The sequence below is a fragment of the Aquarana catesbeiana genome, linkage group LG03 (assembly GCF_042186555.1).
Source record: "Aquarana catesbeiana isolate 2022-GZ linkage group LG03, ASM4218655v1, whole genome shotgun sequence".
Classification (NCBI taxonomy): Eukaryota; Metazoa; Chordata; class Amphibia; order Anura; family Ranidae; genus Aquarana; species Aquarana catesbeiana.
The window spans coordinates 38,617,003-38,639,243 of NC_133326.1; the positions used below are offsets into that span (position 1 = coordinate 38,617,003).

The following is a 22,241-nucleotide window of genomic DNA, read 5'->3' on the forward strand; positions in this document are numbered from 1 at the left end:
TGGAGACCCCCTTTTTTTGGGGGGGGGGGGGGGGCGGATACCCTATTTTTAGAGGCACCCAGCTCCTACTTCCTCCCGGGGCTCCGCGGCACTGGAAGGAAGTTCCCCTCTCTACCCTCCCTCCCCGCAATCTTCTGGGACACATCACAGGTCCCGGAAGATTGCCCGGCCATTCACAGCATGCAGCGCGGTCATGCATTCTCACTGAGTGCCCGGCGGTGAGGCCACAGCCGGGCGCCCACAATTACAATGCCGGCGCTGCAGAGAAGAGGGGGAGAGGAGCGGGGCTTCATTCACCCGCATTGCTGGACCGTGGGACAGGCGAGTGTCTGATTATTAAAAGTCAGCAGCTGCACTTTTTGTAGCTGCTGACTTTTAAATGGGTGGAACTCCGCTTTAACCTTACCAATGGTTTGATAAACTAAAACTGGAGAGTGAAAAACCTGGTGCGACTCTGCATAGAAACCAATCAGCTTTCAGGTTTATTTTTTGTCAAAGCTTAATTAAACAAGTTAGTTTAAGAGAAGTATGGGATTTTTTTTTATCCCATAACCATACTTACCTAGGTGGATGCAGATCGGTCCGATGCAGCATCTGTCCCCCGTCACCTCTTCACTGAGAACCGAGACACCGAACACCGCCAATGGCTCAGTTCTCTCACCTCCCTGAGTGGAGAGATGCTGCCTGTCAATCAACAGCTCTTCTCTCTGCTCCTCCATGCTCACTGGAGCGCTGAGCTGTGGAGCGGCAGGGAGCAGCTATCTCAGCCTCTCAGAGACTCAGTCCAGGCACCTGGCGGATCCATACTCCTAGAGTCGTGGTGACACAGTGCCTGGATTGATCCAGGTGACGTCAGCAGAGAGTGGACTTCAGCCCGCTCTCTGCTCAAAACGGGTCACAGGAGTGCAAAACGAATTGCACTCCTGTGACCCTTAGGAGAAGCCCAGCCGAATGAGCTCAGGCTGGAGTTCTCACTTAAGTTAGAAGTTGATTGGCTACCATGCAGAGCTATACCAGATATTGCACTCTCCAGTTTTAGTAAATCAACCACCATACCTCATTCTTATCAGCGGCCTGTACGCCCTCTGCCTGTTGGATGTGACTTTGTGTAATGATGTTTCGATACCGATACATGTGACCTTGTTGGATATGTACTTTGGAGCAGTTCTTCGGTCTTCCTTACTTATGTCTGCTCTGGCCAACCCCTTATACTGTTTTGTATTGTTGAAAACTTTTAATAAAGAGATATTGAAATAATTAAGGTACTTTATACATCAATTCAAGTTTTTATTGTTAAAGGAGTTGTAAAGGCGAAAGGTTTTTTATCTTAATGCATTCTATGCATTAAGATAAAAAACCTTCTGTGTGTAGCAGTCCCCCCAGCCCCCCTAATATTTACCCTGAGCCCCCTCTCTGTCCAGTGATGTCCACGATTCCCTCAGCCATCCAGGACTCTCCCCCTGATTGACTGGGGCACAGTCGCAGCACCATTGGCTCCCGCGGTTGTCAATCAAAGTCAGTTAGTCAATCAGGGGAGAGAGGGGGTAGGGCTGAACGTCAGCTGCGTGTCTGAATGGATACTCGGAGCTGCAGCTTGGCCCGGGTGCCCCCATAGTAAGCTGCTGGGCTGAGGGGGCACTCGTCAGGAGGGAGGGGCCAGGAGGAGCAAAGAGGGTCCCGAGAAGAGGAGGATCGGTGCTGCTCTGTGCAAAACCAACTGCACAGAGGAGGTAAGTATAACATGTTTGTTATTTTTAAAAAAATAAAAATGAGACTTTACAATCACTTTAATTTATTAAAAAAGCTAAATTCCAGGTATGGGTATTTTTGCATGGTTACAATGGTCCAGCTTGAACCAATGTAAGTATGCATATTCCATACTTGGCTGAGTCCTGTGGAGGTGGAAACATTCTTTGATTGAAAAAGGCGGAGATGTGGGGAGGTGATGTGATGATCTTCACCTTGTCCAATCAGAGTACGCCTTGTGTTCATTGAGAAAAATACAGGTGTTCTCTGAATGATGCCTGTGCCAATGGAATGACCCCTTTGGTTACTATGCAGCATGGAAGCTGCTTGAAAAGAGATCTGGAAGATAGTGAGGATTAATGTAGTAGTGGTGCAAAAATGGCATCTTCACTAAAAAAGGTTGCTTCTCCCAGTTTAATATAAAACTATTTTTTTTTGGATTTGAACAGCTTCATCTTTCTCAGATTTTGGTATACATGCATATGACCAGACCTGCCACCTCTGAATGTTAAGACAGGAAACACTGTCAGAGCCTGGATCTGAACCAGGGACCTCTGCTGTGTCTGGCAGCAACTCTTCCTGCTGAGTCACCTGAGATGTTGGGCAGCTCCCTTCTGATCCATTGGATAATCTTTCTTTGTACCTTGTTTTTCGCTAATCTTGATCCCTTTGCTCCTCCAATGAACTACCCCGCCCCCCCATAAATTGATTAAAGTGATTGTAAAGGTTTGAATTTTTTTTTAATAACAAACATGTCATACTTACCTCCACTGTGCAGTTCGTTTTGCACAGAGTGGCCCCGAACACTGACGTCTGGGGTCCCTCGGAGGCTCTCATGGCTCCTTCTGTTATGAGATAACCCTCTAGGAGAAACGCTCTCCTGGGGGGTTACCTTGCGGGCGCGCTCCCGAGTCCAGCATTTGCGTCCATAGACAGGAATGCCGGACTTAGTCCAGGACAATGGCTGCGCTGCTATCAATCTATCCAATCAAGAGCCGAGAGCCCTGGGCAAAGGAAGAGTACATCTCCGCCAGGTGAAATTCCATTAAGGTGAAAAAACACAAGGGTTTACAACCCCTTTAAAGCCAGATTATTGTGCTCTCTCCAGCCAATATCTCGCTTGTGTCACTCCTTCTGCCATCTGTATCTTGGCTACTACTCGTTACCGATCTTTGGCTTGTTTCTTGACTATGTTTCAGCTTTATCCCAACCTGCAAACATTGGTTACTGTCCTTTGGCTTGTTTACTGACTATGTTTTTGCTTATCCTTACCTGCTATATCTGCTACTGGACCCCAGGGCTTGCTCACATCCTGGTGGTGACATCCTGAGGACCAAGACCTGGTAGTAACATGCAGCAAAACCCATCTCCACTATCAGGAGCTCTGGTGAACACCAGTTAGTGCTTAGACTTTGCATCTCAAATGAGCCCGTATCATCCACCATGGTGACTTGCTGCTGCACATATCCAGCTGGTCCGTCTGAGCCTCTCTACTGCTATAGCTACTGGTTTCTGAGCCTGACCGTGAAAATCACATTTCTGGACCTTCACACACATCCATAACTACAGTCCATCCATTTAAATCCGTGGCACATGGTTTAGTACAGCAACATCTACACATCATGTACAAGACCTAATTATTTGCAGATTATATCTAGTCGGCAACTTATTTCAGATGTATGCAGGTGCGAAGGAGGCTGGTAGATTAATTAGGCACAAAGTCACACCTGCATCTCATGTCACTGGTTCATAGAGGTTCATATTGAACTCTCATTAACCAAAGCTGCAGATGCAATAATGTTTCAGAAAGAAAAAAAGTTAAAATTTGAGCATATGTTATAAAGATTAAGCTAAAATGTTATGACATTTCCATATCGGATACATTTGTTTTTGTCAAATAATACATTGTAATATCTAAATAGGCAGGTTTGGCACTCACAGCCTTTGGAGTCCAGTGTAAAGTTCCATGTCCACCGCATTCAATGTGTGTAATCCTTTCCAGTTCTCTATTTCTCTGTAAAGAAAAAAAACAGGTGGATATTAGAAAAGATTGTTGCATGACAATACAATGTTCATTTACTGAGGTAGTGCTATTTATAGAAAGGAAATAATTGATTCAGTTCAGCATATTGCCTGGGATTAGGAAGTCACACACATTACTAAAGACTGACCAGATCAACTAATTAATCAAAGACGCCAATTAACAAGACGTATGGATGAACTTCTGCTGCTGCTGGAACGAGAAGCCAAGTTACGACTAAAGCTGGCCATATACGTTTTTGATTTTCTAATGGTAAGTAGGGTCAAATCGACATTTGTTTTCGCCCCCATACTGGCAAGAAAAGTTGGAAGCGCGGAATTGAACATTTTTCTCGAACAAATGAAATTCTTACTGTGAATGTGGTTTTTGTTCAGGGAAAATTGGACATATTGGGGTTGATTTACTAGAACTGTAGAGGGCAAAATCTGGTGCAGCTGTGCATGGCAGCCAATCAGCTTCTAACTTCAGCTTGTTCAATTAAGCTTTTACAAAAAAACCCGGAAACTGATTGGTTTCTATGCAGAGCTGCACCAGATTTTGCACTCTCCAGTTTTAGTAAATCAACCCCATTGTAATGAAATCTGTTTAGTACATCTGGGAATCCATTCAAATAGCAGGTCTGGATGAAATTTTAAGGGCTCTCAAATGAAATTAGTTAGATCAGTGATGGCGAGAAAGCTCTCAGAATGGTTTTTCTATGAACGTTTGAACAGAGACCTAACCGTGTATGGCCAACTTAACTAGTATCTGATGAGAAAAGATGAGACCCTTTTCAGAATTGGTGAGAGATCACATAGACCATTCCATGCCTTTGAGTTCATTCAGTCCATGAAGTTATCAGTGCACTTTTGTCCTTTTGCAACTCTATCAACTTTCGATTAGAAACACTGTGTTTCTAATCGAAAGTTGATAGAGTTGCAAAAGGACAAAAATGCACTGATAACTTCATTGACCAAGGAGAATAGCATTTTCTGAAGTACCAAGGCACAGTATCCGACACCCAGGAGAACAGACAGGTCATAGCTAAACCTCATCATTTGCCTGTACAGAATGTATGCACAGGACAAACATAGATTTATATTTAGACAAAAAAGTTAAAAAAAAAAAAAAATACAAGACGTACAAAAAAAACACCCAAAAAAAGAGCAGACTCGATGGACCACTTGGTCTTTTTCTGCCGTCACTTCTCTATGTTTCTTAACAAGTTGCCTCATCATCAAATTTTCTGCTACAGCTATAGTTAGGTCCTTAATTATTAACCTACCATACACATAACATACACTTTGAGCATTAAAGATTTTCCAAGCCTAATAATGAACTTTTCTTATTTATTTACTATGGTCTTTTAAATGTGACATTGAAATATTTGGTTCATAAGCGCAATACACCACCTGTTAATCCTGCCAGAAATTCAGTGTTGCCCTGCGTACTCTGCAATGTATTCAAGAAATTTATCAGGAAGTATATTAGGACTAAAACACTCTCCAATATGTTATGCATATATGAAGAGAGTAAAGCCGTGTACACACGGTCGGAATTTCCGACAATAAATGTGCGATGTGAGCTTGTTGTCAGAAATTCCGACCGTGTGTATGCTCCATCGGACATTTGTTGTCAGAATTTCCGACAACAACAATTTGGGAGCTGGATCCCAAATTTTCCGACAACAAAATCCGTTGTCATAAATTCCGATTGTGTGTACACAATTCCGACGCACAAAATTCCACGCATGCTCGGAATCAAGCAGAAGAGCCGCACTGGCTATTGAACTTTATTTTTCTCGGCTCGTCGTACGTGTTGTACGTCACCGCGTTCTTGGCGATCGGAATATCTGACAACATTTGTGTGACCGCGTGTATGCAAGACAAGTTTGAGCCAACATCCGTCGGAAAGAAATCCAGGATTTAGTTGTCGGAATGTCCGAATGTCTGTACACGGCATTAGTGTTTTGTATTCCTAAAGCACATCTTATCCTAGGGTGACCACACTGATCCTGCTAAGATAAAGTACAGCAAGCAAATGTTATCTTAGGACATGAAGTGTGTTGCTGGCAGGATCACAAAAAAGCCTGAAAGAGCCTGAAAAAGACAATGAATACACTCTCGCATCTAAGGACCGGTAAGCTGCAATAGATTTGCTTTTTTGTTTTTAGATATACCTTATGGCAGCTTTTCTCAACCTTTTCAACACAGAGGAACCCTTGAAATAACATTCAATCTCATGGAACACCTGCTAAAAATCCAAATGTCTACAACTCTTGATACATTAGTGTGAAAGTCACCGGGAGTAATGCCCCTTATGCCGCGTACACACGAGCGGACTTTACGGCAGACTTTGCCCGGCTGACTTTTCTACGTACTTTACGACGGACTTTCTGAATGAACTGACTTGCCTACACACAATCCATCAAAGTCTGTCGAATTCGTACGTGATGACGTACGACCGGACTAAAACAAGGAAGTTCATAGCCAGTAGCCAATAGCTGCCCTAGCATGGCTTTTTGTCCGTCGGACTAGCATACAGACGAGCAGACTTTTCGACCGGACTCGAGTTCAACGGATAGATTTAAAACATGTTTCAAATCTAAGTCCGTCCAACTTTTGAGCAAACAAAGTCCGCTGGAGCCCACACAGGATCGAATTGTCCGACGAAATCCCGTCCGCCGGGCAAAGTCTGCCGTAAAGTCCGCTCGTGTGTACGCGGCATTACACTTGTGGTCATTGATACAATTCTGCCCTTACAATTAGCTAAAAGGATCAATGGTGTCAGTGGGAACTTATCTCATTGCTCAAGGAACCCCTAGCGACCTCTGGAGGAACCCTAGTTGAGAAACCCTGCTTTCATACCACATAAGGTCAAGGGCAAGAACAAGTACAGAGATTGAGGATAAATAAAAGTAAGGTACAACAATAATATCCTTTTTTTAACCATTTGACGCCCAAAGGTATGTACATGGACGTCCTTGGGTTTCAGTGGTTATACCGGGATGATGCCTGCACCTACAGGCATCATCCTGGTATCAATCTTTTTAGCCGGCAATTCTATTTTTTGCAGAATTGATCTGAGTGGCTAATTAGCCACTCAGATCACTTCTGCGGGTGGCAGGAGGGGGTTCCACCCTCCTCCCGCCGTCGGCTCTCCTGGGCTCTCCGGTCCCATTGCAGTGCCTGGGAGCGATGCAGCCGGCGGCGATGACTGCCCTGTACAAAGAGAAAGGAACTGATGACGTTTCTCTCCTCTGTAGCCCTGGAAACTAGTATATCGCCACTTCCGGTTCCATCCCTTTGTTTATCTGGCCACCAGGAAAGCAGCCAATCAGACCGATCTGTGTCTGATTGGCTGCATGGGAGGCCAGAGGAGAGATCTGGGGTCTATTAGACCATGCATCTATTAGACCCCAAATCTCTCTATAAAAAGGACCTGTCACAGCCCATGCTGTCACAAGGGATGTTGTTCATCCCTTGTAAAAGCAATAAAGTTAGTACAAAAAAAGTGAAAAAAAAAAAACCTAAAAAAATATTTTGATAAAAATAAATAAATATATATTTTTTTTAACCACATACCAACCAGCCGCCGCAGTTGTACTGTGGCAGAATGGCACGGCTGGGCAAAACAACGTTATGTAACGTTGCTTCGCCCTGTGGCCACTAGGGGGCACGTGCGCCCCGCTCGCCCCCCGAGCTGATGCAAGTGCCCGGCGGTCACGATCACCGCCAGGCTTCCGCGATCGACGCTAACACACGGAGAACCGGGATCTGTGTGTGTAAACACACAGTTTCCGGTTCTCTGAGGGGAGAACAGACAGATCGTCTGTTCATATAGAGTATGAACAGCGATCTGTCATCTCCCCTGCACAGTCCCCTCCCCCCTTCAGTTAGAACACGTACAAGGGAACACAGTTAACCCCTTGATCGCCCCCTAGTGTTATCCAGTGTTAGCCAGTGACATTTTTACAGTAATCAATGCATTTTTATAGCATTGATCGCTGTATTAATGCCAATGGTCCCTAAAATGTGTCAAAATTGTCCGACGTGTCCGCCATAATGTCGCAGTCCTGATAAAAATCACAGATCGCCGCCATTACTGGTAAAAAAAAATTAATAATAAAAATGCCATAAAACTATCCCTTATTTTGTAGACGCTATAACTTTTGCGCAAACCAATCAATATACGCTTATTGCGATTTTTTTTTACCAAAAATATGTAGAAGAATACATATCGGCCTAAACTGAGGAAAAAAATAGTTTTTTATATATTTTTGGGGGATATTTATAATAGCAAAAAGTAAAAAAATAATACGTTTTTTTCTAAATTGTCACTCTTTTTTTATCTATAGCGCAAAAAATAAAAACCGCAGAGGTGATCAAATACCACCAAAAGAAAGCCCTATTTGTGGGAAAAAAAGGACATGAATTTTGTTTGGGTACAACATCGCATGACCGCGCAATTGTCAGTTTAAGCGACGCAGTGCCAAATCGCAAAAAGTGCTCTGGTCAGGAAGGATGTAAAATCTTTCGGGGCTGAAGCAGTTAAAGTGCCCCCATCCCACTGCATGCAAATGCAAACACATATGTTACACCCACACGCATATATAAACGGTGATCAAACCACACATGTGAGGTATTGTGGCGAACATCAGAGTGAGAGCAATAATTCTAGCACCAGACCTCCTGCGCCACTCCAAACTGGTAACCTGTAAAGGTGTTTAAAGCGCCTCCTATGGAGAATTTTAAGCACCGTAGTTTGCCGCCATTCCACGGGCATATGCAATTTTAAAGCATGACATGTTAGGTATCGATTTACTCGGCGTAACATCATAATTCGCATTATATAAAAAAAAAAAATGGGCTAACTTTAATGTTTTTTTTTTTTTTAATTCCTGAAAAAAATTGCGTTTGAAAAACCGCTGCGCAAATACCGTGTTATATAAAAAATTGCAACACCCACTATTTTATTCTATAATGTTTGGAGGTTCTAATTAATTTTCTAGCAAAAAAAAAAAAAGTATATTTTTACATGTAATAACAAAGTGTCAGAAATGGCCCGGATGGTAAGTGAACCATAGCAAATCAAAAAAAATAAAAAATTGCTTCCACCACACTGCATGGGTTAAATGCATGTTTTTGCCCAGGGTACCAATAAAAGTAAATTAGATTATGTATAGGTTAAGTAAACCTATTGAGAACAGAATTAATGTTCTTTCTGTTGCTGACTTAATATGTAAAGGTGTCAGCTCCGGGTCGTCCTTGTCGTCTTGACTCTACAACCTTGTGAATCACTGACCAAGAACAGACTTTTCAGACTTCACTGGCTACATGATTAGTTTTTGGTCCTTAACTTACTAGGTAGTCAAGCCAAGACCTGAATGACAGCTCCACAGCCTTTACTTTGTTAAAAATGCAGTCAATTTCATCCTCCCTATTTCTATTCTCAACGGATCAATCTCAGCTTTCTTAAAACACGTTTGGATGCGGCATCAAGTGGTGAAATATTATTAGATGGTGATCTAACAGTGGGAAGGGAGAGTTTTTAAATTAGAGCACAGAAGAGGAAAGATTAGATTAAGAGTTAATGAAGCTGTCAAGACCAAAAGAGAATGTTCATGAAATAAGTTTAGAGTCAGGAGAGAAAATTTATGTCCCCCGGTGTAAGGCAAGGAACGCTAAAAAGTGAGAGAATGCCGAGAGATGCAGAGATTCAAGAGGGTGATAGATCACACCAATATGGTCAAACAAAGAGTAACAATTACAAGGGCGTGAGCTTCTCAAGATGGATCACTATGATTAAAGTATGATGAATTACATAGTAAACTGTCCCTAACATTTAGTTTTCTCTTATAGTATAAGCGGGGCTCTAGAACACAGTTTACGTTGGAAAGGCATAGTGCTATGGATCCAGTATGTCAACACAAATCACTCCTGGACCAGTCTAGTTTCCATATCCCATACCAATCTAGAACATTCAGGGGACTTCAAAGTCCTCCTTGCCACAATTCTACTCACGATCCCAAATTTCACTGCAATGCTGGCAAAACGCAGCATGCTTGTTCGGGTACTATTGATTTTCAATTGCAATTAACGTGGTACGGTTTTGCTGCAATTGTTGCATGATAAAAAAAAAATCGCACCTCATGAAGCTTCTTGCCCAAAAGAATCTCCTGCTCCTTTTTGGGTGACAAGCTTCACGTGATACGATTTGCCGCGATTGCAGCGCAATTCATCTCATGACAATTGCATGGGCAGAATTGTGGCAATTCCGTCCGCGATCCCAAAATTCTAGATGTGAACGGAGCCTTAATCTTTCTTTTCCTGGTTCTTAAAGCAGAACTTTACCCATAACAACTTGATAAAAAATAATGCTCTTTTAGCAAGGATTATACATTCCACAATAATAATTATGCTACCAATGTGTGCCATAAATTGACTCTAGCACTGTTCCTGTTTCTGCCATTTTCTTAAAGCGGGGGTCTACCTATCTATCGTTTTTTTTTTTTTTGGAGTTCATTCACAAACTTTTCTTCTCATGATTATCTACTCACATGTTCTGTGTAATAAGTCCGCCTGTGTCCGATTTCGTTGTAAAGAATAACTTATAAAATTCACTGAAGGCGGTTTCCATCTTCATTGTGGGCATTTGAAGCCCACGAGCATGTATTTCCTGGATGCGGTGAATGCTGTGCTCCCAGCATTCACCGAGATGTTGTGATGACGCTGTTGTACAATGCATGCTGGGAAGCCTGAGACTATCTCCCAGGGGACTGTGGGAGGTCTGGGAGAGGCTAGAAACACGCCTACTCCCATGGGAGGAAAACCAGGAAGTGCTAAGAAGATTAGAAAAAAAAAGGTAATTACGGCGATTTAATTTTTTTTACACAGCATGTCAGCATCTAGGCAAGGAAGACAATGCATAGAGATAATGTTCAAAATTTGGGTGGAACCCCGCTTTAAAGCCTAGAACAGTGACTTTGTTACTGAGAACTATCCCTTCTCCTTGGTCTCAAAAACTAGACGTTATTTTCTGTAATTAAAATGTGTGTATTTCCAGCATTAATAGTATGTCTTAGCTCAGCTACAGGGGAAGGCTGCTGTAGCTGACAGTGTTCAGGTTCACAGATGCTGGTGCCGAGGAAGAAAGGAGAGAATATCAAGGAGATAAGATGATGTAATGATTGGCTTCTCTCGAACAGGAACTTTTGAAAATTTTCATTCGATCAGCTCATGAAGCCAATCAGGGGAGGATTCACCCATCCACCTCACTTGTGGTGGATGGTGGAATCAGTTTGTTTTTTTGATCAGCTCACTGGCTGATCAAAAAAAATATATATCCATCTATGGCAGCCTTACTTAGAATCCTCCTAGTAGACCACTAGTACCTACTGGATAAAATTAGAATTTATAAGGTTATAGTCAGTGACAATCACAACCTGGCTCCTAGCCTCCTCATACCAAAGTCCTCCTCTTTACATGCAGCACAACCTCTCTAACTTTCGAATGTGAGGGGAACCACACGTGGTCTCAATTCAATTCTCTATTATTGTCTATTGTACACTGTTATTATGATTACATGTTACCTACAGTACTTATATTTGAATAAAAAAATAGAAAAATTACTGTGCCTAGGTTAAAATAGCAGGCGGACAGCAGCTAGAATATATTGTGGGCAACAATCTACAAGTATATAAAAGAAAAATGCAGCGCATAAATGTCCATAAAAGAAGAGAAAAAGACCATCAATCCTGGGAAGCACCCGATAGGTGGGTGATCCTTGGCTTATAGGTGAGTAATAGTCTTCCACCAACACCACAGTAAGCCAAGCCTCTTACCCTTAAAGCGGAAGTAAACCCATCCATAAAACAATTACCTTTCTGGCACGTGCCGTAAATGTAACACTCCCATTGGTTGCGCTCTCAACCAAACTGTCAAACCATCCAATGGCTGGTGTCATAACTGATCACATGTGCAACATCATGGCAGTTCTAGATTAAACAGAGGCCAAGATGACTGCTTCCTTGGCTGAAAACGATAGGAGGGTTTACTTCCACTTTAAGAATGGACCACTAGATTATAGGTGGTCATTAACGCCCAAACACCAAACTCCTCTGAGTCTTAGCCACCACGGACTGCTCCAGCATGAATCCAGACATCTCTCATCATGTTAAAGGTATAAGAACCAATACCACTTCTTGGTGTATTATATTAAACCACTTAACATTTATTATAACCACATAGATATTCTCACACAGTAGAAGATAAAAAAGAGCATGTAATTTAAAACACTTCTGATGGTTTCAAACCAGCAAGATGGCCACGGTCAACATGCACAGCGACGCCACACTTCCAGAACTCTACCCTACTTATATTGAAAACTTTAAAAAAACGTATTAGAAATAAAAATCCTTAGTGCTGAAATCTGAATTTGTACTGCATGAAATGTGGCAATATCATACATCACCAATCCCATACGTAGCTTAGAGGACGGGTTGTTTTGTGTGGCAGCCAACACACGAGATATCTAAGGCGCTTTGTATCAGCAGCAGCTGTAAGTACATTTCTTTTATTTTAATAAATTTACTAAGATTTTACGCTATGTGAAGCACTTTGTTCTTTTGAGATACCACCATATCCTTTACGGCACCAAGGGGTGAATGTGCTGGGAGACCATCTGGACCTGGAGAAAGGCCTTGGCTGGGCTAAAGCCACAAGCACTAATGATCCCTTGTAATGAGGGATCAATAGGAGCTGGTAAGTGAGGCCTTTAGCTGTTGGTGGAGGCACTGATATCTGCATCACTTCGGTGGTGGATGGTGGCGATCGCTATCAGGAGTCATTTTCACTTCACTTGTGGACTGATTTTTTACTAATTTTCACATTAATGTCACATTATTTGTGGACTGTTTGATTTAATTTATATGATTGAATAGCGTGACCTATATATATATTTTTATGTTTACTTACTGTGCACATGTCTCACAGAAGGTTTGCTGCTTATATATATTTTTGAATTTTCTAGCGCATTTTTTTTTTCACATTTTTCTAAGTAATGTATGCCTACTATAAAATGCCAAGATCTGATCAGTGATGTATACCTACTTTTGATCCACCCTGTATTATGTATGCTGTTGGGAATTGCTTAGTCATAGAGAACCTTCCATATATTGGCTGATGCACACTTTGTTCTCACCACTTTTTCAGGATGTCCGTTGGTTCTTGGTGTCCCCTGATCTAATACTTTGCTCATAGAACATTGATTTAATTTCCTAGCACACTTTGCTCTCTCTAGGTGACAGGGGAAGTATCCTCCTTATTACCGATGACCTGCCTTCATACATTTGGAGCAGCGCATGCTTGGAATTGCCGATCTTCACCAGCTGGAGATCTGCAGAATGCCAAGAGCTGATCTAAATCATTGCACACAGCTTTAGTTACACATATATAAACATGCAGCACTAGTCAGCCTGGGAATAAATAATGATGTACTGTGCATACATTAATTATGGAATATGACAGAAAATCTCTAGCAGGATGTGATATATGACTGCATGCTGTTAATCTATAAATCTGCTGGAAAACACATGACAACTACTTACAATGAAGCTGGTGCTGTGTAAACAGTCCAGCCACTGAAGAGTTAATGTTGCAGTGTATGACTTTCACTATTTGAAGATGAAATTGGAGGATATTTTCCCATATGTGATGTAATGAAAGCTGTATCCACTCAAAGCATATTGTAAATCTGAACCTGGGATGATGCACACAACCAACCTGATGAAATTAACTTTACATCAGAAGCCCCTCTTCAAATCAGAGGTCAGTCATTATATTAGAGATTCCCCATCACGTGTTAGAGGTCCCCTCATCACATCAGAGGCCCCCCTTTCACTTCAGTGGTCCCCTATCACATCACAGTCCCCTCATCACATCAGAGGCCCCCCATCACATTAGAAGTCCCCCTTTCACTTCAGTGGTCCCCTATCACATCACAGTCCCCTCATCACATCAGAGGCCCCCCCATCACATCAGAGGTCCCCCTTTCACTTCAGTGGTCCCCTATCACATCACAGTCCCCTCATCACATCAGAGGCCCCCCCATCACATCAGAGGTCCCCCTTTCACTTCAGTGGTCCCCTATCACATCACAGTCCCCTCATCACATCAGAGGCCCCCCCATCACATCAGAGGTCCCCCTTTCACTTCAGTGGTCCCCTATCACATCACAGTCCCCTCATCACATCAGAGGCCCCCATCACATCGGAGGTCCCCCTTTCACTTCAGTGGTCCCCTATCACATCACAGTCCCCTCATCACATCGGAGGCCCCCCCATCACATCAGAAGTCCCCCTTTCACTTCAGTGGTCCTCTATTACATCACAGTCCCCTCATCACATCAGAGGCCCCCCATCGCATCAGAAGTCCCCCTTTCACTTCAGTGGTCCCCTATCACATCACAGTCCCCTCATCACATCAGAGGCCTCCCATCACATCAGAAGTCCCCCTTTCACTTCAGTGGTCCCCTATCACATCACAGTCCCCTCATCACATCAGAGGCCCCCCATCACATCGGAGGCCCCCCTTTCACTTCAGTGGTCCCCTATCACATCACAGTCCCCTCATCACATCGGAGGCCCCCCATCACATCAGAAGTCCCCCTTTCACTTCAGTGGTCCTCTATTACATCACAGTCCCCTCATCACATCAGAGGCCCCCCATCGCATCAGAAGTCCCCCTTTCACTTCAGTGGTCCCCTATCACATCACAGTCCCCTCATCACATCAGAGGCCCCCCATCACATCGGAGGCCCCCCTTTCACTTCAGTGGTCCCCTATCACATCACAGTCCCCTCATCACATCGGAGCCCCCCCCATCACATCAGAAGTCCCCCTTTCACTTCAGTGGTCCTCTATTACATCACAGTCCCCTCATCACATCAGAGGCCCCCCATCACATCAGAAGTCCCCCTTTCACTTCAGTGGTCCCCTATCACATCACAGTCCCCTCATCACATCAGAGGCCTCCCATCACATCAGAAGTCCCCCTTTCACTTCAGTGGTCCCCTATCACATCACAGTCCCCTCATCACATCAGAGGCCTCCCATCACATCAGAAGTCCCCCTTTCACTTCAGTGGTCCCCTATCACATCACAGTCCCCTCATCACATCAGAGGCCTCCCTATACATGAGAAGTACCCCCTTGACAGCATACCCCCATCACTTTAAAGTCCGTCCATCACATGAAATTCTCCACATCACCACATAGTCCCCACAAAATCCTTATATCACATCAGAGGCCCCCAATCACACAGTCCGCCTGTTAAAGAGCACCCCCCCCCCCAATCACATGGTCTTCACATCAGACCCAACAGCAAGGCAGATGACAGGAGGTGGAGCAGGTCTGGAGGAGGCAAACTTTTGTCCTCTCTTGAAAACTAGGGGTAACCTTGCATGCTGTCTACCCTGGATCAGCACCAGGTGTTGCCATGGTGTGGGAAGACCTCCCACTGTCACCATAGCGACAAATGATTCTGTGTGTCCTGCCCTAGAGGGTCATTGGTTGTTATGCTTCAGGCAGCTGGCCCGCCTGCACCAATTCATGACACTAATTAAGGGAAAAATGGATCCGGTGCTCTCTGCACCCTGGAAGACTCTAGCAAACGGGTTTGTATGGAAGGCAAGAGTGTTAAAGCTGAACTCCATGCAAAAATATAACACATACATTTTTGCTACTCAGTCAATTTTTATAATTGTTTATATACATCTGCTGTAAATAGCTGGACTTGACGTAGTATCAGCCTCTTGCAATCCCCTCAATGGTAACTTTTAAAGGCTAAAGGCTTATACACACGATAGGACTTTTTGACAACAAACATGCAAATTAGCTGTTATAAGGCAAAATTCTACCGTTTGTACGCTCCATCGGACAAACTTTTTCGGTTTTCATTGGACAAATGTTGTGCAAACAGACAAACTTTCCGGCAACAAAAGTCCTATGGTGCAAAATCCTATTGTGTGTACACAAGTCCATAGGACTTTAGTCCAAAGTACAAACACGCATGCTCAGAACCAATGCAAAAGATCAGACAACAATACAGAAGTTGACCAAAGGGTGGCGGTAAAGAGCTGAAAAAATCACGCGATTTGGTGAAAGTTGGCTGAAAAAGTCCTGCCGTGTGTATGCTTAATTAGTTTACGGCCAATGCCCTTTGTACAAAAATCCACGGGAAAGTTTGTACAAAGTCCTATCGTGTGCATGGGCCTTAAGACAGTATACGCCATACACAGAGATAGGGAGGGCAGTAATATGAGCCAATCAGATATACTTCATGCAAATGTGCTGACGAGCACCATGCTGATAAAAGAGAGAGCAATTTGACTAATGGCCTCATCAGTCACCTTCACTGCCCAATCAGCAGGCTGGAGGTGAGAGAAGACACCACTGAATCACTTTTAAGGTTTTTTTTTTTTTTATGTTATCTTTTTATTCAATTTGTTTACAGTAATAAAACATACCAACATTACATCAAAACAAAACAATAATTCTGCAAAGTATATTGTTGAATCCCAGTCTCTTATTTCAGAAAATCTCCAGAATAATCAATATAACCACAAAAGCAAAACAAAACAAAAATAAAAAAAAATTAAAAAGAAATAAAAGAAATCTAACTAAAAGAAAAGGTTGTGTCATCTGCCTGGCCAAGCTGTTTGGCTGCACTGTGTAAACCTTAGAACTGGATGGGCAGAAATACAAAAAGGTAAAACAGCTCATTAACATCAATTTTTATTTGTGTATTGAGATGTTTGCCTGGATTTTAGATTCTTTCTTTTAACCGCTTGTCGACTGCCTCACGCACATTTATGTGGGCAGAATGGCATGGGCAGGCAAAGCAACGTATATATACATTGCTTTGAACCTGCCCCCTAGCGTGCGCGCCGCTGTCTCCGTGACCCTGCGCGCGGGACCCGCGGACTCGATGTCCGCCGGTGTTCCACGATCGGGTCTCAGAATGGCAGAACAGGGGGATGCCTTTGTAAACAAGGCATCTCCCTGTTCTGCCTAGTGACACAACACTGATCGTCTGCTCCCTCTCATCGGGAGCAGCGATCAGTGATGTGTCACAGTAAGCCACGCCCCCTAACAGTTAGAATCACTCCCTAGGACACACTTAACCCCTTCCCTGCCCCCTAGTGGTTAACCCCCTTCACTGCCAGTGCCATTTACACAGTAATCAATGCATTTTTATAGCATCGATCGCTGTATAAATGACAATGGTCCCAAAATAGTGTAAAAAATGTCCGATGTGTCCGCCATAATGTCGCAGTCACTATAAAAATTGCAGATCGCCGCCATAACTAGTAAAAAAAAAAATAATAATAAAAATGCCATAAAACTACCCCCTTTTTTGTAGGCTCTATAACTTTTGCGCAAACCAATCAATATACGCTTATTGCGTTTTTTTATACCAAAAATATGTAGAAGAATACATCGGCCTAAACTGAGAAAAAATTAGCTTTTTTTAAAAAAAAATTGGGGATATTTATTATAGCAAAAAGTACAAAATATTGCTTTTTTTTTTTAAATTGTCAGTCTATTTTTGTTTATAGCGCAAAAAATAAAAATTGCAGAGGTGATCAAATACCACCAAAAGAAAGCTCTATTTGTGGGAAAAAAAGGACGCCAATCTTGTTTGGGAGCCACGTCGCACGACCGCGCAATTGTCAGTTAAAGCGATGCAGTGCCGAATCGCAAAAAGTGGCCCAGTCATTTGGCAGCCAAATGGTCCGGGGCTGAAGTGGTTAAAATAAACATGAAGCAGAGAGCACTATTTGGCTTCTGTTTGCTTGTATACATATATCAATCAGTAGGACCTGAGGAGTTTCCAATTTGGATGTGTGGTTATCTTTATCCTGCATTACATTAGTAATACAAGCAAGGTTTGACCATCCTGTTAGGTCACGGGTCATACCTATAAGGTAAGCTGCTTGGATTGCTTCTGGTGATGGAAATTACACCTTTCACATTTATGTGATATACATGACACGGTTGTTACCATCCACTTTACGACTTCATCTTTTTATATGAATTTTATTATACTATATATTATTATATTATATATGTTTTATTGTGCTGCACTTTATGATTATCTGGTTTACTTGTTTATCTGCAGTGTTCTCCTCTCTACACCCCTTCAAAAGTGCAGAATGTGTTAAAAATCTTTCTTCATCTATGAGCAGCACAGAGGAGGGGGCAGAGAGACTGTAGATACAGTGTGTGAAAGCTGATTGCACACACCCCCCTCCCCACAGCAGAAGAACTGTATTGAGAATAGACAAGCTCCATTCTGAGCTCCCCCCTCCCACCCGATACAAATTTATCTCATGTGTTGGGGAAAACTTCTCAGAAGTGACTCATGCTGATAACAGAGGAAAGAAGCACCAGAGAGAAACGATACTTAGAGCTTTGGAGAGAGATAAGTAAACACTGCAGATATATGTGCTTTGCTCGGTTTCCATGAGTGAGATTTACAACCACTTTAAGGATAAACATTCCATAAAAAATCTAATACATACATTGTTGCAGCTCTTTCCTTCTGAAAGATTAATATTATTTACAGACCGGCGGTGCGTTATATAGAAGACCCAGGATACAAACCCCCCTCTGTATGTTGCTGTTAAGTTATAATAAAAATTTGTAACAAAAAGTGTAAATTGAATTTTTGGTTTATGTGCATTACCTCATAATATCTTTATACGCACAGGAATCCCACAGACAGCGTTCCTCTGCAATTCTAGTGTAAACCAGCCCTAAGGCCCCTTTCACACGGGTGGACCGTTCGGGTCCACCTGTCAGTTTTTTAGGCGGACCTGAACGGACGCTCCATACAGGTCTATGGAGCGACAGATGTCAGCGGTGACATGTCCGCTCACATCCGACCCGCTCCGATCCGCTAAAGTGTGATGGATGGAAACCCTATTTTTTCATCCATCTGGCGGATCGGATGGGATGAAAACGGACTCTACGGTCCATCTTTATCCGATCCCCCATAGAGGAGAGCGGCACTCTGACAGGTCGGTCCCTGCACAGTGTGCAGAGACCGACCTGTCATCTACCTGCTCAGCGGGGATCGATCCCTGCTGAGCAAAGTGGAGCCCGTACACAGACACGTCCGTGTGAAAGGGCCCTTAATGGGGCAGATGGTCCAATCTCCTGCTGTGGCTATTGTATTATGACCGGCTTTGAGAATACCTGAACAGTGTCTACATTTGACTGGAAGCAGGTGCTGTTCTGTCCATAATTTTCATCAGCTTCCTTCCTTTTTTAAATATAAGGATGTTAGGATGAGTGGTGCCGACAGTGGGCACATTGCCTATGTACTGAAGATTACTGAAGCCTGGAGCAGCATTGGCTTGGTGCAAATTCACTAAGCGTATGACTAGCTATAATTTTTTAGGTTCTTAAAGAAAACTAACCCTACAGGAACAGCAAAAAGAAATAGATGACACTTTTTTATCGTTTGTCCTAAACAGACTGATTTCTATATATATCCACTCTGCCATTAAGAAGCAAACATTCTGCGATCATCATTGAATAAAGTAGGTCATCATAAATCCTTATGTGATGAATATATTTTCCATAAAGAATTCAAGGTACGGCAATTTTTTCATCCACCTTGGACTATGCATATACCATATCTGTGGGATCCCTATAGAACAGTGGTCATCAACCCTGTCCTCAGGGCCCACTAACAGGCCAGGTTTGCAAGATAACTGACATACATCACAGGTGATATCATTTGCTGCTCAGTGATTGCAGTATTCTAGTCTGCATCTCCCCAAGGTAATACATAAAACCTGGCCTGTTAGTGGACCCTGAGGACAGGGTTGATGACCACTGCTCTAGAACACTTGTCAAACACAAGGCCCGGGGGCCGAATCCGGCCCCCCAGGCCATTTCATGTGGCCCTCGCACCCAGTGTTGCCAACCTACCAGATTGAAATTTACTGACACCACGCCCAAAATTTACTGGCACAGTCACGTTTTTACTGGCATATCCAAAAGTTACAAAATGACAGTTTTAAGCTCAAATTTCAGTATTTAGGCTACAAACAAGTACAATATGAATTTTTAGCAAAGTGATTTAAGGTAGATATTAAAGGGGTTGTAAACATGTAAGGGAGGGTGAGGGAGTCTTGACTTCTGATGGTAGGGGGGGTCTTGACATCAGTTGTAAGGGGAGTGTGGTGCTCTGGACATCTAGTCTTACAGATGCAACCGGCCCTTTAAAGACAACCATAATGCGATGAAATTCAGGTTGACACCCCTGCTCTAGAAGCTGGAAATCATTGTCATGGACACCACTACTCCAGTGATCTCCACTAGCTTCTGAGTCCTGTGCCGAGTGGCTGCCTTGTGGCATTGTGGAGGTCAGCCATGCTTTTGGGTTTATTATTACTTTAATATTAGTTTGACCACCCAATAGTGTTACCAACTATCTGTGAGGTGCTGGAACTAAGGAAAAGGCAGATTGATTTACACTAATTTCAAGCTCACCAGGGCAGCAAGTGATGGAAAGTTTCATTAGTATGGACGCAGACAACAGTAATGACATGCTAAACATTCCATCTGTAAACTAAAAAATTATGACAAAAACAGGACATAGATAGCTTGAATCTCAGCCACCTCAGCAGGGACTGTCAGAGAATTTGATCCAGCTATGGGCATGCAAGTTGTACTGAAGTCGATCCAAAGTAAAAAGTAAAAGAAAGTAAAAGAAAATGTGGGCTGTCCCCAGATAAGCAATAGAGGGGAAATCTTCCAATGGGGACACTAGTTTTGGTGACCTGGGGGTCCCAAAGATATTCCCCTAATGTACAGGGATTTCCTCTCACTTCCTGTTTGGCTATGAGGCAGGAAGTGAAGGAAAATCACCGCAATGACACACAGATGGTGAAAAAAAAAATCTAACAGGAGTTATAACCCTTCCTTGCACTACCCAAAACGAAAGAAAACGTTTGCCTATAGTTCCATTTTAATGTTACAGAATCCATGAGAAGGAAGTTGGGAGATCTGACTGCCAAATAATAGTTCTTTAGTACAATGATGATGCAAGCATGCCTACTGGTTTTGGCTGAAAATGTTTATGTGGACATACACTTTTGACACTGACCTTACTTTGTCTGAAATATAATAACTGGAGAGAATATTCCAACTTGGTAGGAATGGTTATTTCTTGGTCTGATTGTAATTGGTATGATCAAGTGACCATCCTCTCCAATCTATAGGTTCCTTTGTTAGCACATATGGTATAACAAGATGTTTCTGAAGTCATAGCAACTGGAGGTTGTCTCCTTCTCTCGTATCTTACTTTACCTCTTTGCTCTTCAAGAGAAATGTGAAAATTGATGCCGCAGTTTCCAAAGATTGAGAAAGAGTTTGATGGAATTCAATATCGATTTCCTTATTTGTCATCCAAAGTCATGTTGCAGCCACACATCTGCCACTTAAAATGAATCAACAGACTCAAAAACAAGCTAATTGAAGCATGTTGTTTGGGAAGTTAATTGCGCAACAGAACGCTTTCCACTCTAGACAAGAGCTTTACAGATTGCAGCCTACATTGGAAAAGTTATGTCACCTTTATACCACTGTACACAAAGCTAGGAGCGGTTGGGTTGAGTTACTAAAACTGGAGTCCAAAATCTTGTGCAGCCCTTCATGGTAGCCAATACGGTTCTAACTTCAGCTTGTTCAATTAAGCTTTGTCAAAAAAACCTGGAAGCTGATTGGCTTCCATGCAAAAGCTGCGCCAGATTTTGCACTTTCCAGTTTTCGTGAATCAAGTCCGGTGCGCCTTAGAGCATTTGCATTACAAGAATCATATTCTTTCTCTTTTTCTAACCAACCTGAAAAATAATAATGTGAATGTGATCACTATGCAATTTTCTGCATTCCCTACACATTTCTTTATATAATTTCAAGCATAGGGGCAAACGTTGAGTTACAAATAACAGATTGCCATATATTACATACACATCTTTTGGGTCAGTCTAAGGTTCACAAGCTGATGGTACACCTAAGCCTTTGCTGCTCCATCTAAAGCCAACAAAGCAAGTTTCTTTATATCCGCCTGTAAGGTTCAGTCTGTAGGCAGTGTGCCCACTGTGTACACGGTGCTGATACAATTGGATAGAACACATCTTGTCCTTTGTGATCAGCTCTCATTTGTCGGCATGTGTACACAGAAACCATGTTGCCAATAGGCATCAGCGAACCCCTCAGGCAATATCACAGAATGCTGCTTCAAAGGAAGGCACTGTGCTGTCAGCACCCATCTATCTGATTCTTTGCATGCATCTTATTGTTATGTGAGTAATATTTTATAATGTGACACTGGCACTCAACCGTCAGTTCAAAGCACGCTTTCTTGACACTTGCCTGGTACATCATAAACCACAAATCTGTT

The 22,241-nt window shown here is 42.8% G+C and overlaps 1 protein-coding gene across 8 annotated transcripts in view; it reads right to left on the reverse strand.

Annotated features, from left to right (window-relative positions):
* Positions 1-22,241, reverse strand: part of NTRK3 (neurotrophic receptor tyrosine kinase 3) — a 1,063,191-nt gene that overhangs the window by 763,515 nt on the left and 277,435 nt on the right. For all 8 annotated transcript variants that reach the window (XR_012242732.1, XR_012242731.1, XR_012242729.1 and 5 more), the window contains exon 3: positions 3,686-3,760. Coding sequence is in view for 4 of the 8 variants with exons in the window: in XM_073618426.1 (XP_073474527.1) it covers positions 3,686-3,760 (75 nt within the window). In the remaining 4 variants the exon portion in view is untranslated. The remainder of the gene's footprint in view (positions 1-3,685; positions 3,761-22,241) is intronic.